Here is a 21,458-nt window from a genome sequence, read left to right as displayed (position 1 = left end):
ATTAGGAAAAGGACTGAAATGCCGAGTAAATTTAGTACACTCGGTACTATGAAGACAACAAAACATGGAGGGTTGGGTTGGGGCCTCCTCCAACAGAAAAAGGCTATATACATTTTAATTTTTGGCAATAACGGTCTGATTTAATTTTAAGAAATAATTTATTTATTTAAAGGCAAATTGCAAAGGATTGCTATTTACTAATTCCCAGAAGATTTTCTATGTGAAGATTAGGGGTAACAAAAAATTCCATGTGGGTTGGCTAAAAAATTGAAAAAATTGAAGTTAAACTTAATGATGATGGGTTTAATCATATGTTAGCAGATATAGACAGGCACCATGCCAAAACTTTTAGCGTGTTATCTGATCTAGAACATTTTATCTGACAAAGGCAACAACGGGAGACAGACAGTAAGTTTAATTCAATCGTACCTAAACTCGGTTCTTTTCTCTTGTTTTCTACTCAAATTTACTTTTTTCTATGATGCTTTCACATCAGCTGCTTCATGTGCTCTTCGGTAAATTTAATCCAACCCTACCTAATCTCAGTTCCTTTTTCTTGTTTTTTTCACATTTGCTTTTTACCATGATGATTCCCTGTCGCCACACTCGCAAACACACAGGGCGGAAAAAGAGTCTGTCCAGACCCAAGACTCAAAAGGCTTACTATTGCAATGCGGAAAGGGATACTGCCATTGTAGGGAGCACACCTACTCGTGCTTATGGAAAGCTAAAAAAAGCTGAAGAAACGGTAATTGCGTATAATGGCCACCACTCCACTTCCCACAAAAGGATAGAATCTGAAAATTTGTAATCATGTGTCACACAACTCTTCTAAAAATAAGTGAAAATTGAAATGATGGAACAATCACCAATTGGCATGATACATACACATCACAGCAAATTTTACACATTACAGCTCTTCCCTTCCAATAATATGTACCAAAGTTATGAACGCGCGGGGTGCCACACCACTATATAATCATTTGGAGCTTCTACCATGACCCTAGCTAGAAGCATTTTAGATGAACCAAAGAAAAACAAAACAAAAAAGATTCCAAATGCCAAGATGAGAAGTGCTACTTCAATAAAATGCTCCCTACTATTGATTCAATAAATGAGGAATGAAACTCATCAAATTTTATAATTTTCCATGTATTTGAGTCAATAATAAAAGACTGGTGTGTTAACAAGACATGACAATAAAAATAAGAAAAAGAGTGAAAAGATTTATTTACAAGACATGACATAATAGTTTGAACTGATAGAGATAGCATCATTATAATGACCAATAACCTTTTGCTTTGATTTCCTAATGGACTAATCATATTACATTAGTAATATAGATAATAACCATGATCATGATCATAATCATAATAATAATAATAATATGTAGAGCGAGCATCAGACTTGAGAGAAGCTCTTGGATCAAAATAGTAGCCAGGGTTTCTAAATCTAATCCAAAAATATTCACAATCATCATCTTATTCATTCCCCCATAGTTATCACAAAATTAAATAATAATGAATCAAAAAGGGCAAGAAAGAGAAGGAAAGGTATATATATGATTTTGATCGGGATCAGGATCAGTCCTTCAAATCCTTCAGCTGGTTGCACTGCGTAGTAGGCCTGGTTTTCTCCTTGCCAGCCCTCAAGGGGCAGGGCGTCTCTACGGGAGGGACCATGCAGTTATACTGCAGACACAGCGAGCTTCTTTCTGGAATCACCGCCGTTGGGCTTATCTCAATCCCCGTCAGATAGTTATGCTGCAAGTAAAGTATCTGAATGCTCGCGTCCAGCAACCGCTCCACGAAGCTAGCCGGAACCCGACCCGTGAACCGGTTGTTGTTCAGGTAAAGATTCTGCACTGTCGCCAGCATCGGTGATATCTGACCATACAACCGGTTGTAACTGAGATCAACGGTCGGGATGGAAACCTGATCCACGGGCTGGACCGGGCCCGAGAACTGGTTCCTTTCTAGCTGCAGATTTGTCAGCGGAAAGGAAAAGATATGGCCCGGGATTGGGCCCGTGAACTTGTTTAGGCTTAGGTCCAAATACTTGACCTGGTCGAGGCGGGCTAGGAGGCGGTCCATTGGGCCCGTGAGCTGGTTCCAGGAAAGAGAGAGGTACTGGAGAGAGGGAGGGAGAGAGTTGGGAGGGAGCGAACCGGAGAGAGAGTTGTGCTTCAGATCGAGCCGGGTTAGTGTGTGCGACTCGAACCGGGGAACCGAACCGGAGAGGCGGTTGTGGCAGAGGATTAGGTTTGTTAGCTCCGGTAGGGTTCCTACCGTTGGAGGAATGCGTCCAGTGAGCTGGTTGTAGCTGAGATCGACGGTTCGGAGGTTGCGGAGTTCTCCCAGCTTGGTCGGAATTTCGCCGGAGATGAAGTTGCGGTTGACGCCGAGAAACCTGAGGTTCTTCAAATCGGAGAGTGTTTCGGGGAGGGGACCGTAAATACGGCCAGGGACGACGGTGAACTCGGCGAGCGCGGAGAGCTTGCCGACGGAGGGGTGGAGGCGGCCGGTGAGGCCGGGAGAGCCAGCCCTGGGGTCGCCGAGGTTGAGCGCGATGACCTTGTCGGAGTCGCAGTAAACGCCGGCGAAGTTGCATGGGTCTGCGGTGAAATCCCAGGAAGAGAAGAAATCGGAAGCAGGCATGTCTTGCAGAGCTTTACGAATGTTTTGCAGAGCGAGGAAATCAGCAGGGTCCAAAATAGCCTCCAGTTGTAGAAAGCAGAAGAAAAAGAGAAGCAGTGCATAGGAAGAAGAAGAAGAACTGGTCATGCACTTCGCCATTGAAAGCCAATGCCAATGGACGAAGAAGCAGAAAAGAGGGTTTTATAAGTGAGAGCAATCACAATTCACACTATGCAACTAATAGTCAAACACTTTATTTAAAGAATGCAATTAAGCAAATCAACTCACTCACTCTATGTATCTGAATCAATAATCTTTTTGTGTTGGCTTCTTAGAGAAGGCGCAATCACTACTATTTTGCTTTCTTGTACTTGCTACTCAACCAACCAACCAAAGCTGGGTTAATCAATTATGCCTACAGTAATCATTTTTTATTCTTTTTTCTTTCTCGGGAACAGTTACATCAAACGGTTGTCCGAGCCTGTTTGGACTCCGTGCCTTAGCCTCGGATGCCACGTCATCACAGACCAAAATGATTGGGTCGCTGCTAGATAACTGCGACCTTCATCGGCACGGGAGAAAAAAAATATGACACGTGTTAATCAATCCACCCATGTCCAAGCCCAACCAAAAGTAGCTAGCTTTTTACATGCTTAATGTGTAGAATATAAATAAAAGGCAAGTTATTCAAAATTATTTTATATTAATTAAAAATCAAATTTAATAAAAAAAATCATATTGTTCTCTAATTTTTTTCTTAGCATAAATTAATTATTATGGTATTAACCAAGTGTGGGGGCTTTTGAGTGAGGGAGTGAGTGCCAGCTAAGTTATGCAGTGGTTATCTAATTTCACCCAGTTGTTGTTCAAGAGAAGTTGGTTAGTGGTTATATTATCATCGCTCCAATGGTATGGGGGGCCTGCCCTATTTCATTATTATACAGCAAAATATGAATAATAAATGTAGCATTCCTTTGTTTTGCTTCCAACTCTGTTTCAAGTAAGGAAGATCACGATTCGAGATATCAGAAGTTTGATACTACTTGATGCATCAGTTCCATTATTAGCGTAATTGATTGTGATCCATTCTTGCTTAGACTTCAGGCCCCTCACGCAATCCCATGCCATAAATGTCACTAATTCGAGACTCAAACAACTAGTACTACCCTGACCATTAAGTCACCCCTACCCCCAATTTTTTAACATTAAAAATCAACCTAATGTCACAAATAACCATAACTAGAAATATTCTATCTATTTATCTTTCTTTTTTTTTTACTCATTTTTTATATTTAAGGAAATTATACATATTTTTCTTCATTTTGAAAAATCTACATATGTTTTTTTGAAATTTAAAGAAATTACACATATTTTTTTCTGTTTTTAAAACCTACACAAATTCTTTAAATGTCATTTAAACATTTGATTGGAACAAATAATGTGCATTAACAATTTTTATTAAAAAAAATTAAAATATGTTTTTTGTCTTCATAAATATAAAATATTCAAAATCCCTATTTGTAAAAAAATTGTCTATTTTTGTCTTCGAAAAATTTAAATTTGATCATTTTCAGTTGGAGTTATCCAAACCCACGTGTATTCTATCGTTTGAAAGTATCATACATATAAACAATGCAAAAAAGTTGAAAAATTCTGACACTTTCTACAAAAACATACATATAATTTAGATCTATCCAAACCTAACTTTAAACCAAAGCTCTAGACCAAAAAATAACAAATTTAGACTTTATGAGTACAAAAATTAGATAAATTGTTTTGCAGTAAAAAATTTGAACATTTCCAAATTTATGGGGATGAAAAATATAATTTAATCTTTTTAATCAAAATTGTCAACACATTTACTTGATATTGTCAAATGTTTAGATGACATTTAGAAGGTTTGTGTATATTTTAAAAATAGAAGATATATATGTGCGATTTCTTTAAACCTCATAAAAGTCAGGTGTAATTCTTTTAAACTTCACTAGATATATGTATAATTATTTTTTATACTTGTTGTGATTGCCAGCATGTGGACAGTGTGGGAATAAACCAAACCAATAAATACTTTTTACCCTTTTTATCTTTTGCTTATAAGAAAATAAACGTACACTAATATATCTCTTGGATGAAAGGAGGGTGGTGGTTTGAAGCTGAGTCAAATGCATTTTATGGTCAAAGATATATGCATGCTCCAAAGCTTGTTTTGCAATTCACATTCCGCTACGAACTTTCACCAATTAGCGTGTGGAACAAAGAGTTCATGCCCCCCCCTCTCTTTCTTGGATACAAAATGCAAGTCAACATATAACAGAATAAAATCAGCTATCATGTGCTCCACTACGTACTTAGGGAAAGTTTGTTTCGTTTCCCTAAAATGTTCACCTTTTTACCTGTAGTCTATTTCCATCCCTCGTTTACCCCCTTTTCTTTTGCTTGGGTCAAAAGCTATAGGGCTGTAAAATCAATATTTATTTTCAAATTAATCCCAAAGAGGCCTATTTGAGGTTGCTGTAAAAGTAGATATAGGATTCTATGATTTCTATCTACAATCTTTGCTACACTGACCCACAGTTGGAGGGTTAGTTACCCAATTAAAAAAAGAAAGAAAAGGAAGCCTATTTTTTTTTAACTATTATTAGCCTAAAATTCTGAACTCTGCAGTGATTTATTTTCTACAAGACGCGGTTACGTCAGGAGCAAGTTTTGTCACAACCCCGCAGGCCAATTTCATGTTCTATGATTTATTGTTCTCTAACCTCATACCTAATTATGATTTGGTTAAATTGTTGAGTATGGCCTCTAGTAGGAATTGGTGACAATATGGCAGCAGAGAGGTAATTGCGACTTGGGAGTTACCTCAGACAAAAACATAAATGTAACAAAGCATCATAAAGACAAAGATAGAAAGCATTTTTTTTATGAATGATGTCGTCTCTGATGAGTTTGGTCCCAATACATACAAAAGCGAGGAACCATATATAGTGCTCTACATTTTATACATAGCTATCCAATTAAATCCACCCCACATCAATTATTTACTATGAACCTTGGGAGGCAGTTCAGAGAAAAAAATATCCACATATGACCCCTAAATGGTCCAGTTGGAAGTTGCATACACCAACCACAACAACCAAAACAACTACTTATTCTGGTACACATAGTCTTCAATTTATGGAGTTTGAGGCACTGGCTTTTGAGCCTTGCGTGCTGATTACTCTATAGTGTATTCATCCCGCATGCGTATTAATGTAACTTCCTTGTACGGTCTTTTTCATCCAGCTTTCTGCTAATGCCTATAATTCCACAACGTTTTTAACCCTCTTAATTCCCAATCAGTAATTACATTTTCCAACTATGCATAGATACCAACTAACAAATCTTATGCGGAAAATGTAATTAAGTTTAGTTCAATATGTATAAGATTAACAAAATTTGAAGATGTAAGGTTGATTTAGTGGTAAAGAATGAAGGGAGGGAGAGATAGGTGAATTAATATTCTCACTTTTTAATGAGATATTAAAATATTTATTTTAATTTTGTTCTATAATAAATAATATTATCTTGAAAGACTTAATAATACATTTATTGAAATTAAGAGATATAACAAGGATATTTTAATAAAATTGTTTCCTTATAAATGTTAATTGTCTTGAAACACTTACTCTTTTGGTCGGTGTGAAAAACATTAAACATTAGTCATTTTAAGATATAAGGAATAATAACTAACATTTTCTAATAAAAAAAATATTGAATGAATCTTGCTAGAGTAATTCAAATGTTGTTACATGTGTGTACGAGCACGTAGTATAACGATTGAATTATTTCTAGACGTAATATAAGGATGACAATAAATTATTATTTTTTGTTGATTATGAAATTAAAATGAAATAATGACTCATCAGTGTGACAATCATATATATATAATATAAATATTTTTTTCAACCTAATTTATTTTATATCTAAATTTAGGATTTAAACCCTCGACCAAGCAACCTAACAATTATACATGCTAGAATTTATTTAATTTTTTTTTAACAATATCTAATATCTTCAAACTAATGGTCAAAGATTATTTAATCATTTTAAAACATAGAAATGTCTCTGCCAGCAAAGTGTTTATGATATATATATAGCCTAGAATTACATCTCTATCAACGTAGTTAAAAGATTTCAACTATTTACCAATTAGGTAAAGTTGTTAATTTAGATTTATTTAATTTTAAATTTTGTTAAAATAAACTTTTTTATACATTAAATACATCGAAAAAAAATTATCATTCATAATAATTTTATCTGAAGGATTCTCACCATAAAAAATACATACATTTTAAATCAATAAACTTTTTTAGTTGTAACGTAATAATAAATTTAATTTTCTTTTTTTTTTCATTTTCTTTCTTTTCTTTTAATTTCTTCTCTTGACAAGTTACCCCAAACTGATATAGATAGTCTAACACTATATAACATTATTTAGCATATTTTCATATAAAAAAATAAATTTAAATTAGTCTCCTCCAATCAGTTCAACTAGTTAAACTTCCAGACTCAAATTATGAGCGCGCGGGTTTGATTTTTTTTATAAGGAAAATGGTTTTTGTTAAGAATATTTACATACAAATCACGAACGAATTATAACTACCTTGATTTCCGTTTGATTAATCATTCATAATTTAATAGTAATAATGAATAGAAAAACGCAAATATATATCTAAAACTTAAACTTGAGAATAATCCATTTAAGCTATTAAAATATTACTTAAAAAATTAAACCATTTATTTAATAGCTTAAACTATTTGTTTAATTTAAGATATTAAATAAATTAAAAGACGTATACGTAAAGTCCTTCAATAAGGTTTTTTATTTATTTACCTAATAAAAATTGCCTTCAAATTTTGCTCTGTCTTTTTAATTTTTGAAGGACTTAACATCACATAAATGAATGAAAAGTTAAATAAAAAAGTAAATCAAGAAAAATACTATAATGTAAGAACTAAAAGAATTTTAACAAGTAAAAATTAAAAACATTATAATGTAAAATATTAGGTAAGTAACTTTAATAATGCGTAAAAAATATTTATCATTTAAAATTTAAACATTTTTTTACTCAATTCTTTGTATGAACAAAAGAAAAACCTTTTGGGGCCAGTTATTCTTTCTGACTTTATTTTTTCTCAGCAACTTGTGAGCCCCTTTCTTATTTGGGCCAACAACTCTGTCTGTCCATTGAAAGTGCAAGGAGCCTTAACCTAAACAAAAGGGTTATCCTTATTCATAACTGTTACTATTTACGGTATCATTGCTATATTCACGTTTACTTTTTAGGGTAAAATATGTGTATGCATGTAAAAATTAAAAATAATTAATTTGTTTTCATGAAATTTTTTTATTAATTTGATTCCTTGAAAAAAGGAAACATAATTTTTTTTATCTTCAGTAATAACTCCATTAAACTATTCCCTGCTAAATTTTAAGAAGACGAAATTAATATTTTTTAAATTTTATAAGAATTCATAACATATTTTATCCTATCTTTTATTAGAGAAAATAGTAGATTTTTTAAGTACATTTAATTTCATATTTAGAAGGAAAAAAATTAAAAGATATATGACTAAAACACATTTTTGAAGACATTTAGTAGCTCAAGGAATCTAAAAGCTCTATGATCTATTTGACCAAAATAATTGACGAGTTACAAAAAATTAAGCTAAAGTTATATTAGTTTGTAAATGTAAAACGACATTCCTTATAATTTTTTTAGAAAAATATTAGGTTTGTAGGAAAAAATGTTCACATAAAAAAAAATGCTAACCATTGCTCTTAGGAGTTAAGGAACTTAAAAAAAATGATTGAAATATATAAAATTGTGTTGTCCAAACTTTTTTTACCTCATCATAATTTCCACAATAAATACTTTCTCCATTAATTTCTTAATTAATGTCCTAAGCACACCTATGAGCAGGACAAAAAAAATAAAATAGTACAAGAATTTGCGTACCGCTGTTTTCAAACTAATAACCTTACAAACATATCTCTTACAGTTGAAGGGCTATTAATTCCACACTTTCCAAATAAATTCTTTGAAGTGAACAGAAGAGTTCAAAGAGCTAAACACTACAAATATACGCATTTACTTTAACAAATGAGTGAACGATAAACATTATCACCCTAACGAGTAAACATAGGAAACTTCAAACTTAACTACAGTTTAGTGGAGAAGAATAATATAATATCATGTATGTATGCGACAAACTAGGCAAGAAATGTTTATTCATCATATCAGCACCATAATCCATCGTTCAAACCTTGGACGTAATTCTGAACGAGTAATCCAGGAAAAGATAAAAAAAGAACAAAATCAGCAGCTCCATCAAAAGCTTCACTTTTTTATCACTCATCTACTCTATTGTGTGGGAATGGAACCACCAGCAGCCTTGATTTGTTGCTGCAGCTGCAACAATGAATCAATACAAGGAACATAGTTGAGCACTATATATTAGGATTCAAACCGCATGCAAGATAAAACTAAAGCAAGATATGAAGGCAATTACACTGAATAAGTACTGTAGAGCGTTCTTCAGTAGAGAGTACTCCTGTTGCAACTGTGATAGACATCTCATACATCTGCACCAACACTTGGTTTCTTAGTAATTCTCCCAACATTTATTGTGAAGTGCTCATAAAATATTTGCAATCATTTCAAGGCTCAATTAAAAATGTATATTTTATAAACCACCAGCTGTAAACATTTTCAATTTTATTTTCCTATATAGATAGATAAATTAATAGACTTGTGAGTAGCATATATCTCCTGAAAGATGAACACATGTGAAAACAGCTCACATCCACTTTAAAGAATCAATTTAATCACTAAGAAATCAAAAGATTTATGAGAAAACCTGTAGCTTTGTAATCCATACTACTCATTCATCAAATACACACAGCCAAGCGAATGCCTACGAACTGTGACAGCAGATGCATCATCTATGATGCAGTTGAATTACAGAGTTTTCATTATAATCATGCCGACATAAACTTAAGCTCTCAATCATATCACCCATGAGTATGAATAAAAACATAGATGAAAATATTCTCATATCTTTCAATCCTCATAATTCAATTGGTGATTGTAAATTTCTATTAGTACTCCACAGCAATCATATTGTTTTACTTTTTTTATTGGGAAAACAAATTTTCAGTGACATTAGCTCCAGTTTGATTTGATTTCAGTGGAAAAGGTATTTGAAGAAGATGACTAGGAGCAAATTTTCTTGTTCCTTTCCTTGTCTCCGATACTATTTTCTCAACAAAATACAGAAGACTACGAGGGAAAGTAATTTTTTTTCTTTATTGATAATATTTTGTTAGTGAAAAGAAAGCTAGAGGGCCATATGATTTCAAACCAAACAAAAATCATATCATTTCCCTCAGAAAAGTAAAGAAAAAACATAAGGAAAAGATAAAAAGAAGTTATTTATTTGTCCTTCGATCTTAAAACAACGCTTCTTTTTTATTAGGAGAGAATCTGTTTGATTGTATCTGAATTTTCTAATCATTCTATATTAATAAAAATTAAGGGAAATCACGATTAAATTTTTCTCTTAATACAAAGATCTTTTCTTTATTTACAAATGTTGGCAAATCACAATTAATTTTTTTCTCTTAATACAAAGACCTCTATTTACAAATTTAGACAATCACGATTAAATTTCAAAATTATGTCTTGAAGAATCTCAACAAATCCTACCTTAATTTTTGCCCACACTTTCCATACATCTACAAAGTAGATGTTATGACATTAAATACAAAATTGAAGAATGTTAAGAGTAATTAATTTTGGGGGAATATCACAAAATTAGGAAACTTCCAAGTACATTTTACTTTTTTTTGCGATTTTCTCTAGTGAGGGAATGATAGAACTTAGTTTTCATGTACAATAATTATAAATCTATAAGTTTACGAAGAGTATAATAAATTTATTAAAAATGATTAAACAAAAAAAAATATTTAGGGAAATTCTTCCCCCAAATTAAAGCCAAAATCAGTAGCCTCTGAGAAACGCAGTAAAGAACACCAAATCAAAATGGGTAGAAGAAACGACGGGTTACACAATCTTACACTACATACCAAAGAATTCTGTGATTTATATTTTAGAGGAATTTTAAAAAACCACCACCAAACCAATTTAAGATGTACTAGTATTCTATTTGTAGATCTCTGGAAGTTTGTTAAAGTTTCAGAGAGATCACATGCTAAGTCCTATATTTGACTTGACCACCGAACAACCTTGGGGACTGACGAATCAATGCGAAACCAAAAATTTTCACATGATATGAAATATGAATGTTGGAGCAATAGCGTAAAGTACACGTTCAAAGATTCAAAACAGGGAACGGAGGAGGAATATGCTACTATTATGTTAGAACTCACCCTTCCTGGTTCTTAGCCTCACAAAAAGCTCTGAAGGTGGCGCACACATTTTTAACTCTAGCAGCACCAATACTGTTGAACAAATTAAACAATATCACACATAAGCAAATTTCCACAGGATTAAAAAGAAAAGTAAATTTCACTCGTGAGATAACACAGGAATCTCCGTATAATTTACTAGAAAAAAAAAAGTAATTTAGTATGACACCTGGCACTGCTTCCCTTGTACTGATGAGCATGAGCATCTATTTGTTTGAAATCAGCTGGCACTTGTTCTCTGCACAACAAGCCAAATCATGTTGTTCATAAATAAATAAAACAATCACATAAGAGAGCAAGACAGAGAGAAAAATAACTTACAGACAACGTGCCATGTTTTTTAGGAGATTCTCAGAATCATCAAAGAACATAGTGATAACCTCAATCACAAAATCTGGAGTGCTCTCATCTTGCAGTTTCTGAAGCTGGCTGAACTGATCATCCAAAAAACCCTTTCTCCCCGCCAACAAAAAACAACATATCAGACATTTCCCCCAAAACAACATTACAACTTGAAAATACCAGTAATAATCATCAGGGTTTTGACCTTATTACTTATAAAAATTACAACTTTAATCGTTTTATTAAAAAAGAGAAAAAGCGGGGGGGGGTTAAGTTTTGTTTCCGGAAAATGACCTTGCAGTCCAAGAGTCTCCAATGAATGAAACAAACATGGGGACCAACGGCGACGTCGTATTGTGATAATTATTTGAACGTAAATACAAAAAAGAGAGGAAAGAACAGTAAAAGTAGCAAACAAAGCGCGTAGAAACATACAAAATATTGAAGTGAAAGAGAGAAAACAAGAGAACCTGTTGAAACATAGCGGCTTGGTGTTCGCGCAGCTTCCTCTGCAGCTGAACGACATCCATGGTCATTTTCTATGATGTCAGATCGATCTTGACTTGAAATTGAAAATTAAAAGGAGTTTCTTTCTGTTCTTCTGTGTGTCTCAGAATGGAAATTCCTGAATCCCGATCCTTAATTTGACCACTCAGTATTACTACACCTTCTGCTTCTTGTCGTTACAAATGCGTCTCTCTCTCTCTCCTTCAAAACTCGGACACCCCTTCGCTTTTTATTCGTGAATGGCAGTATTAAATATCGTGTATAATGTGTTTTTAACGTTAATCAATGCACTTAAATTTGGTTTTAATTCTTTTAAATTTCTTTTATTAATTTTCTTTCTCGTCAATTTTATTTCTCTTAAAATGCTTTTCTCTGAATCATTAATTGGTGATGTGATATTAATGGATATTTGTCACGTTATTATAAACAGGCAATAAAGTTATTTTTAGAATATTAAAAATTATGAAAATATAAAATTAATAGTATAAAATTTAAAAGATAAAACTAAATGCAACTATATTTTTAAAAAATAAATATTTAGCCCTGTAATAATATTTAATATTTAATATTGAAATATATGTATATTTATAATATATTGAGAAAGTATTATAAAAAAATATTTTTTAATTTTAATCAGTAACTATAGTTTTGCATTTTCCTTTTTAAAATGCATTTTTATTATATATTTTGTAATAAATATTTTTTAACTTTTAGCTTTATTTACAATCTATAATAATAAAAATAAAGGAAAGTTTTCTTTTCGGGTGTACATTTTACAAAACTCTTTTTTTTAAGGATTTACAAAACTATCATATACTTCAATTTTTTTTGACAGATGTTATCCTTCAACTATTCTAGAAACTATTCATTACTTTCTTATATTATTTCTCATTTTGTGTTTAACCTTCATTCTTTTTCCCTTTTTTTTAAAAAAAAAATATATGAAAGAGACATGATACTTTTTTTTCTACCATTAAGTTGTTAATCCAAGTAATATTCATTTGAAATAAGATCTCGATGGCCGATGAAAAAAAAAACATGATTGAAAAAAAAATTCAATAAAAATGATCAATTAAATTTTTCGACAGAAATTAGTCATCACTAAATTTAAAGAATAATTCATATCATTATTATAATGACCCATAAAATACTTCAATTCCCCCTGTTAAATAGAAAATTAAATTTACCACTTTTGGCACTTATATAGCCTTTATCTTTGGATGACAGAAGAAATAAAGAATGTGTGGTTGGTGATATATACAAATTTTCTATTTATTTCATTTGTGTTGGGTCAAAATATGAATAATGCAATTTCAATTATTTTGATGTAGCAAAGAGTCTTACTCTACATGTTGAGTTTTGTATTCTACCATTTTATGATCAAACGAAATGGACTATTTATATATCCATATATGTTTGCCGTATAATGTGTTAAATGCATAAATATTTGTGAAGCATACAATCTGTTGGATTCTCATATTCATCCATGAAAGTGCAAAATGGTGTCAACGAAAAGTTCTACCTACTATATGAATCTCAAAAATTATGCCTATGAGCAAGAAAGAGAATAACAATGTACTCTACTTTCTAACACAAGAAAAATATGGTAATTGCCACAAGATTTTGAATACAGAAAAAGAGAAATAAGTATGATTTTCATCTTATCAAAGTGGCTAGTTGGTAAAAAACATCAAATGTTGCATTTAATAAAGAAAGAAAACAATATATTTCAATAAGCTTCTATAATTAATTAATACCAAAAAGTGTAGTGATCATTCTATTAAGCTCTAAACTTTGTGAACTTCACTTGTGTTAATTGTAAATCTTTGAGTGCAATGAGTGGGTTTTGCATTTGTATGTCTATCTTATAAAGTGATAGATAGTGAGCGAACCTTTACCCTTAACCAAATATTTTGTGTGTTTTATGAAAACCTAAAGATATGTTGTTGTAAAGAATATTTGGGTTGTTTGTCTCAAAAGCTAGGTTTAAAGACTACTTAGGGCCAGAAGTAGTTTGAGAAATAATAGTTATAATTTTGTTTGTATAAGTTATTGTGAAATTTGATAGTTTATTAATAATTGATATATTCTTAGTGGTAGAGATAAAAATAATATAAAAAAACTTTGTATTGTTTAATTTGCTTATATTATACATTACTTAATTAACTGAGTTAAGCCCTCAGTAAACATGTGATTTCATCTCATTTTTACACATAAGTTAAATATGAATATTACATATAATATAAACATATTGTTTTTCAATTTTAAACAAATAGATTGGAAATTAGTATTCTTTTGTCGGTAATATTTAAAAGGGTTCCTATTTAAAAATTAATCAGTAACCATTTCCCTTTAAAAAAAATATATAAAGATGAGTGAAATGCGTTTTTCTTCTTCCAAGAGGCTTTTTAATAAACAAAGTCTAAAATAAATTCTTAATTAACATATTTAACAAGCTAATTATCTTTTAATTATATATACAAGATTTTATTAATTGGAAATTATATTCTAATGTTAACTTATACACTAAAGAGATAAAACATGTCATTAGTTTAAATGAAATTGGATTTAATTTCTTTAAATAAGACGTTAAATTTAAAGTTTATGAATGAAAAATATGATTAAAATGAGAAATTTCATTAAAATTCGATTAAAAGTGATGAATTAGGTTCTCTCAATAGAAATTAATTATTTGCAAAGCAAGTGATAATCCTTACCAATATCAATGACTAAAAAAATACACCTTGTATGAAAGTTATAAGAGAAGGAAAATTTTTCTTGATTTTTTTTTTAAAATTATGTCACGTAATATATTGATGAAAAAAATATCTACATGAACGTAATAAATTAAAATGAAAGAAAGTTTAATACATAGCAGTAAAAAATGAACATCAAATGAATAAATTTATAAAAAATTAAAACTAAAAGTAAATAAAAAAATAAATCAAGACTAGTCAAAACTACATATACTAAAATTTAATTCAATTTTTTATATATTTTATAAATAAATGTAGAATTGTAGATAACCATTATTAATTAGGATTTAGGTTCTAGTTTTCAGTTGATGAATTTAAATATATTTTTTATTAAGCAAAGAAGAAGAAGAAGAAGGACCATTCCTACCAGCCACACGTGCTTCTGGATCCATATGATTTTCTGTTTCAATCCTACAACCACCTTCCACATTTCCCCATCGTATACCTGTCATTTGATCCCGTCCTCACTACTTTTTCATCTTCATCCGCCTCCAAATACAAAACTTAGGTTCAGAAAACTAACATATTTTATTTCTTTAAGATCAAATTTGTGTATACAATATTTATAGTATTTAAACATATTTTATTTCTTTTCCTCTAAGGAAATTTCTATAATTATTTATTCTTTAATTACAATTATTTTTTTTAATAACGTTTAGTATTAATATGAATGGATAAAATGAAAATGCTCATAAAAATAAAGTATAACCAATTATAAATATATGAAAAAATTTATAAAATTACGACAAAATTATGTGTATATGGATAAGATTAGTCAATTTCAGTTTCTTATTTTGATTAACCACTGGGCTACCAGTATGTATTTTAATAAATATTGAAAAAAATGTTAAAAACACACGCATATTTGAGAATTCTGATGACCATTTAATTAAATTGTGCTGCCTCATTTCATTAGCATATATTGATCTTTGTAATGCGCTGGAGTTGATTTGATTGTCTCATTCCAAGAGCTGCCAAACTTATTATGGATGATTATGCAGTTGCACTTGTCTGTAACACAAAGCAAATATTTGCAATTATCTGCTTCCAAGTAAGATATCAAATCTTAAAACAGAATTTTTTTATACACAAGACTCTAGTGGCTTTCATTTTTGGCTTTCCACGTAAGACCTTTTTCACCTACAAAAACATTTGTGATTATGCAAGGGAAGGGAGAGAGAAAGGGAAAAGAAAGTATGTTTTTAAATTTAGGTAGACCCTATTAGGAGGGAACGATAAATTAGATGCGTTGTGAGTTAAGGCTCACCGGTAATACAATGTTTCTTCCTTGCAAGTAACTAAGTATTTGACTCAAATACCATTATATATATAAGAACTATTACGTACACAGGTTGAAGGGTTTAGAATGCTCTTTTTTTTTGGGCTCAACAAAGTGAAAATTTTCATTCTGATGAGACAATTTCTAGCTGCTGAAACTCCCCCAGAAATAAGGGATCAGAGAGATCAGCTTCACTATTCAGTGATCATGTGACTTCCTGTTGCTTTCAACCTAATCAGAATCAAGGAGTTCTTCCCTAAACACTCTTCGGAAAAAAGGCATTCGAGTTTTCTTCATGCCCTTGAAGCAGCTAAGGTTCCCATTCAGAAGCTGTACAACCTGCACCAAAGGGTCACATGCTTAATAATGGTCTCTTTGTCATAGTCACATGCTTCATAATGGACTTTGTCATAACATTTAGGTACATAGACACAGAACGGTTAGTGGGTTGAGACAATTGAGTCGCATATTTTCTGCCACTAGAAAAAAGCGGACCACATTACATGTGGAAGATATAAGTACCAAATGACATTATATTTCATAAACAACCACTACTGATTCCTTATTAGTTATTACATATTTACATCTAAGACTGAACCTCAATTTAATTATTAATATTATAAAGTCAGTTATTTAGTTTCTAATCTTACTATAACTTTAAGGAACTAAAACAAAGAAAAATTATTGGGACACGTAAAATTATATTTATGGTTTTTGTTTTACATTTTTCTATAATTTTTACAACAAATATTTTTTCTTAACCAATACCTTAAGGATACTATTTAACAACACACTTAGTTTAATTTAGTGTTCATTTATAAACAAACAGTTAACTTCAAAAATCCAAGTTGAAATTTTGAAAAGAAATATAGAACGTGCCTGTCTTGTAGAGGGGCGACGAATTGAGGACTGTTGTATGCATAAAGAAGCAGCCAAGAGCATAAGATTCATTTGCCTAGAGTCGAAGTCACCTGCTAGTGAAGGATCAACAAGCTCCATAATATCATTTTTTTTCAGCAATGGTTTTGCCTGAAAAAATGGTAGGAGGAAAAAGTCAAAAATTGTAGTGTGGCAAGATTTTTAGCCAAAGGCTCTAGAATGAAATTTGTGAGTAAATAACTAAATATTAAATAAGATACTATACCCACAACACAAGGCTTTGCTGTGAATAATCAAGTGCTCTTCGCCCACTCACTAATTCTAATAGCAATACACCAAAGGCAAATACGTCCGTTTTCTCGTCTACTATGCCATGCAGCAAGTATTCAGGTGCTAGGTAACTGTGGCAGTCATAATAGGAACCAAAAGTTAATACTTAATAGGAAGCCACAAAATCTTTTAACGGAAAGTAATTCGGAAGGGCACAAACCCGAAAGTTCCTTCGAATTTTGAAACGGTGTGGTGAGTCCAATTTTCTGGTAGCCATTTTGCTAGCCCGAAATCACATATCTGCACAAAAATTTCGTAACGTTACAATTCATTCCTAAAATATCTAAGTTCACTTACGTACATAACTTAGAAATAGTGCATTTTAAAAATGAGGGGACTAGAGGAGTTAATGATGTGATTGAAATAAGGGAAGTTTCGTCCGTTACAAAATGAAGAATCTTCCAAAAAATTGTTTGTCTATGGGGTAAATACAAAATGCAAAAAACATAAGGAACCTGTGGTGATAATTATAGAATCAAACATATACAAGGGAATCCAATGCATTCATTCATCATACCTGAGGCTCAAAGTCCTCCGTGAGTAAGATATTGGCAGCTTTTATATCCCTGTGGATAATTCTTCTTTGACATCCCTCATGGAGATATAATATACCCTTTGCTGTTCCTAATGCAATTTTGTGCCTAATAAACCATGGTGGTTTCTCCTTGGAACCTGATGCAGAATCAAAGAAATGAAAATTTTAAACAAAACTAATAATTGGCTTAGTAAATAATAAAAAGTAAAAATTAGCAAGCCATTAACCATTACCGTAAAGAACTGAAGCAAGGCTTCCTTTTTCAGACAATTCAAGAACTAGATACATTCCACCATCCACTCCATAACCAACCAACTTAGCAGTATTGGGATGGTTTACATGCGCCATTACGCCAAGTTCTGATAAGAAATCCCCTATGATTTCATCAGCTGTTCCTCTTGTTAACCGTTTAACTGCCACAAGCTGACGATTTGGCAAACACCCTTTGTAAACTTCAGCATAACCACCCTTCCCAATCAAATTTTCTGCACCGACCACATAAAATTTAAGAATTTAACTTAAATACATTCACAATATAAAACCTTTTTACACTATCATCCAAACATACTAGTATAATTAAAGACTAATATATATGGTAAGATTGTTTGATTTTTGTAATAACCAACTTAAAAGTCATGATCATTTCTATTTAGTTGAGAGCTGCATACAAATTAAACTCAACATTTAAACCAAGCAAAGCAATTCAATGTTCCTTAATGAGAAATATTATTCTGAGGCTCTCTGCATACCTTGGCTAAAAGAATTGGTTGCAACTTGAATCTCATGATGAGTAAATATCTTCCAAGGTGACCTGCAGGGGGAAGCAGTAGCATCTAAGAGACAACTTGGGAGAATGGACTCCCTCATGCTAGTGCTCATTCTTTTTGAGAGCTTGAGGACACTGAGAGGATGTAAGGTGTTCATCTGTTTCTTCGATCCGCTCCTCAATAATTGAAGAAATGCATGCCACCTAGAAGCAGATTTGGAAAACTCTCGAGACTCATGCCACCTAGAAGCAGATTTGGAAAACTCTCGAGACTCAGAATCCGCTGAAGGCTCTTTGGAAGAACTTGATTCTGAATCTGAGCTCCTGAAATAGTCCTCAAGCACTGTCACTGGGGAATCCACCTTTTCCTTCATTTTTCTTTTGTGACCCACAAACACCGAAACCCTCAAGTAAAAGAAAAGATATCACAAACCCAGCGGGAAAGTGAGAAATTTCATGGTAGAGGATAACTTAAGGAAGACAAAAATGAATTTTTTTTTTCTCTGGAAACAAAATGTTTCTTTCCTTTTTTTTCTCTCTCTACAAAGTAAATACAAATTAAAAGATGATGAATTAAGAGCAACACATGAAACATAAAATTAGCTTAGTTAGGAATATCCAACCAAAGCAAGTTGGAGAATAGGAATGGATACAAAAATATTAAATTGAAGGACATTGCCCAAAACGATTGTATCCTAAAAATGAAATATTGGACTTTGGAATTTCTACCTTAAAACTTTTTTTGGGTGGCAAGAAATAAATTAGTTGAAAAAAGGGAGAAACAAGGAAAGCTTCCTAAAGTGTAAGAATCAAAGAAGCCCGAGGGATAAGCCAACGCGACAGAGAAATCCAAAACTTGAAGAGACCCAAAACACACGTATCAGAAACAGAAGAAAGAGTACTCTGCTTCCATATAGTGACACAGCGTCTATGAAACTCTCAAGGTGATAAACACTGAAACTTGGATGATACAATTCAATCAAACGGGAAGAGTAAAACACCACTTGTGCTGCTGAGTAACACGGAGAGAAATATCTGACATTGGTTTCAACTCAAAGATGGAACAGAGGAAGGCAGGGGAAAAGACAGTGGAGAGGAGAGAACAGAGACGCAACCATAAGAGGATGTTTTACTTGGCCTCCCCGCTTCAACAAACAACCATCATTGCCATTTTCAATGTTGTCCCGCTACTTGTCACAATGTTTTTCTAATGAGTAGAAATCGAAAATAATATAAATTTTTTATAATAACTCAGATATTTCTGTTTAACCAATTCAGCTAGATGATCATACTACTTGTTACAAAGTTTCTTTCCAATTTTGAATATAAACTAAATTAGTGAATATTTTGCAGACTGAAAAAATAATAGATGGTAGTTAATTAAATAAATAATATTTTGGAGTGTTGTTTTCGTTATGTAGATATTCTGGCTATAGATAATTAATATTTTATGCGTTGTAGAATTTCAATGGGCACCGTACGAAATAAGAAATGAAAGCTGAGGGTGGGGATTATGATTATGCTATTAGGGGTTTGGATTGTTGAGGAAGACTGAAGAGGTGGCAAAGAAAAGATGGCTTTACCCATGCCAAAGTGATTTTTTTTTTTTTATGTTTTTTATTTATACTTTTTAGTTTGAAAAAAATATATTAAAAAGTGTTTTTATTATTTTCATTATCTAACAATATTATATTAATGATCTAAAAAGGTGGTTATTAAAAAAAAAACATCGTCCTTATCCTTGTCACGGTAGCTTGTTGATCACAGAGTCAGAGGCGCCTATGTTGTGTGCGCACTCCTAGGTCTCTTCTAGGATACGGCACGTGCAAAATGGTGTTTATTATTATTATTATTATTATTTTACAAAATGGTGTTTATTTTATTGCACAGCAAACCAACCTCAAACTTGGCTTCATTGGCCAAACAAATTGCGATTTAGAGTTAGGATATAGATTATAGAGTATTATAAACTCATCTAATCAGATAAGTGCATTAGTATTTACGTAAAAGTTATAGATTCAGTATATTTGACTTTCTCATATTGTTAGAATTTTACAAAAAAAAAATATTTTCCTGTATTTGGAATGTTTTCTACGAAGCACTTGTTTTTGGGCAATATATAGACTTTAGTACTTAAAAGGTCTACGCATCCTTTGAGAAGAAAGAGATAACAATAAAAGAGATAGAAGAAGATAATAATATGTGATTAAAAAAAAAAGATAAAGAAGAGTCTATGGTAGGTGTTAGTATATTGAAGTATGGGAAATTCTGCTTGCAATTCAAAAAGAATTTTTTACACCCTTAGAATATATACATGGGGAAATAGATATGAAAAGAAAAAGAAAGTAATAGAAGCTCGATCTTATTAGTTATTAGATAAACTTCTCCGTAAATAACAAAATAAAAGATAAAATAAAAGAAGTTTTTACAAGTTAAAATTAGTTTAATCATAAGTTAATTTTTAACAATTTCTTCATTTAACTTTATCAAAAATTAAGTTTAACATATATATCTACTTCTTTTTTCTTATGTTCTGATTTTATAAATGTTTATAGAAAAGTTTATCTGGTCATAAGAAGATATATGGTAAAAAAATCGAGACACTAAAACAAATATAAGATTACTATAAAATTAAGGTGTCAAGAATAAATTAAAATTATTCTTAAATTATTTTATTTTGATCATGTTTGTCCATAAATTTTTGGAAACATGCCCTTCAAATATTCAGAATTGATTTTCAAACAATTGGAAAGTTTTAAATTTATTTATTTTTCTCTTGCAAAGGTTCCTGATGTTAAAAGAATCTGTTTAAAATCTCTCTCAATATATAAATGACGTATGATATGAAAACGATAATTTTATGTGAAAATTAATATATTGATTTAACATATTTTTAAATTAAAAAATGTAATAATTAAAGGTGATAGTCAGGAAATATTGCATTACCGGTGAGCCTTA

General features: G+C 31.5%; 3 protein-coding genes across 4 annotated transcripts; all 3 read right to left on the bottom strand.

Annotated features, from left to right (window-relative positions):
• Positions 1-919: 919 nt before the first annotated feature.
• On the bottom strand, positions 920-3,000 carry LOC114390460 (LRR receptor-like serine/threonine-protein kinase ERL2). The gene has a single exon (XM_028351200.1). It carries the CDS (start codon positions 2,793-2,795, stop codon positions 1,584-1,586), a length of 1,212 nt encoding a protein of 403 aa, XP_028207001.1. The 5' UTR covers positions 2,796-3,000; the 3' UTR covers positions 920-1,583.
• Positions 3,001-8,610: 5,610 nt separating this feature from the next.
• Positions 8,611-12,192, bottom strand: LOC114390451 (histidine-containing phosphotransfer protein 1-like). The gene is made up of 6 exons (XM_028351192.1): positions 11,919-12,192; positions 11,428-11,558; positions 11,276-11,344; positions 11,068-11,139; positions 9,189-9,261; positions 8,611-9,088 (listed from the first exon to the last, which is right to left on the bottom strand). The coding sequence occupies exons 1-6, from the start codon at positions 11,982-11,984 to the stop codon at positions 9,041-9,043; spliced, it is 459 nt and encodes a 152-aa protein (XP_028206993.1). The 5' UTR covers positions 11,985-12,192; the 3' UTR covers positions 8,611-9,040.
• A 3,703-nt stretch (positions 12,193-15,895) lies between these two features.
• Positions 15,896-19,851, bottom strand: LOC114390438 (receptor-like cytosolic serine/threonine-protein kinase RBK2). Of its 2 annotated transcripts, none has more exons than XM_028351183.1 (7): positions 18,484-19,851; positions 17,968-18,219; positions 17,717-17,871; positions 17,360-17,439; positions 17,135-17,270; positions 16,870-17,019; positions 15,896-16,329 (listed from the first exon to the last, which is right to left on the bottom strand). In XM_028351183.1, exons 1-7 carry the CDS (start codon positions 18,872-18,874, stop codon positions 16,222-16,224), a joined length of 1,272 nt encoding a protein of 423 aa, XP_028206984.1. In that variant the 5' UTR covers positions 18,875-19,851; the 3' UTR covers positions 15,896-16,221. The 2 variants fall into 2 exon arrangements, 1 of the variants encoding a protein (XP_028206984.1); XR_003661907.1 differs by having other exon boundaries at positions 16,249-16,329; positions 17,139-17,270.
• Between the last annotated feature and the right edge of the window lie 1,607 nt (positions 19,852-21,458).

Source organism: Glycine soja, chromosome 2 (genome assembly GCF_004193775.1).
Source record: "Glycine soja cultivar W05 chromosome 2, ASM419377v2, whole genome shotgun sequence".
NCBI lineage: Eukaryota > Viridiplantae > Streptophyta > Magnoliopsida > Fabales > Fabaceae > Glycine > Glycine soja.
This window is presented reverse-complemented; position numbering and strand designations above follow the sequence as displayed.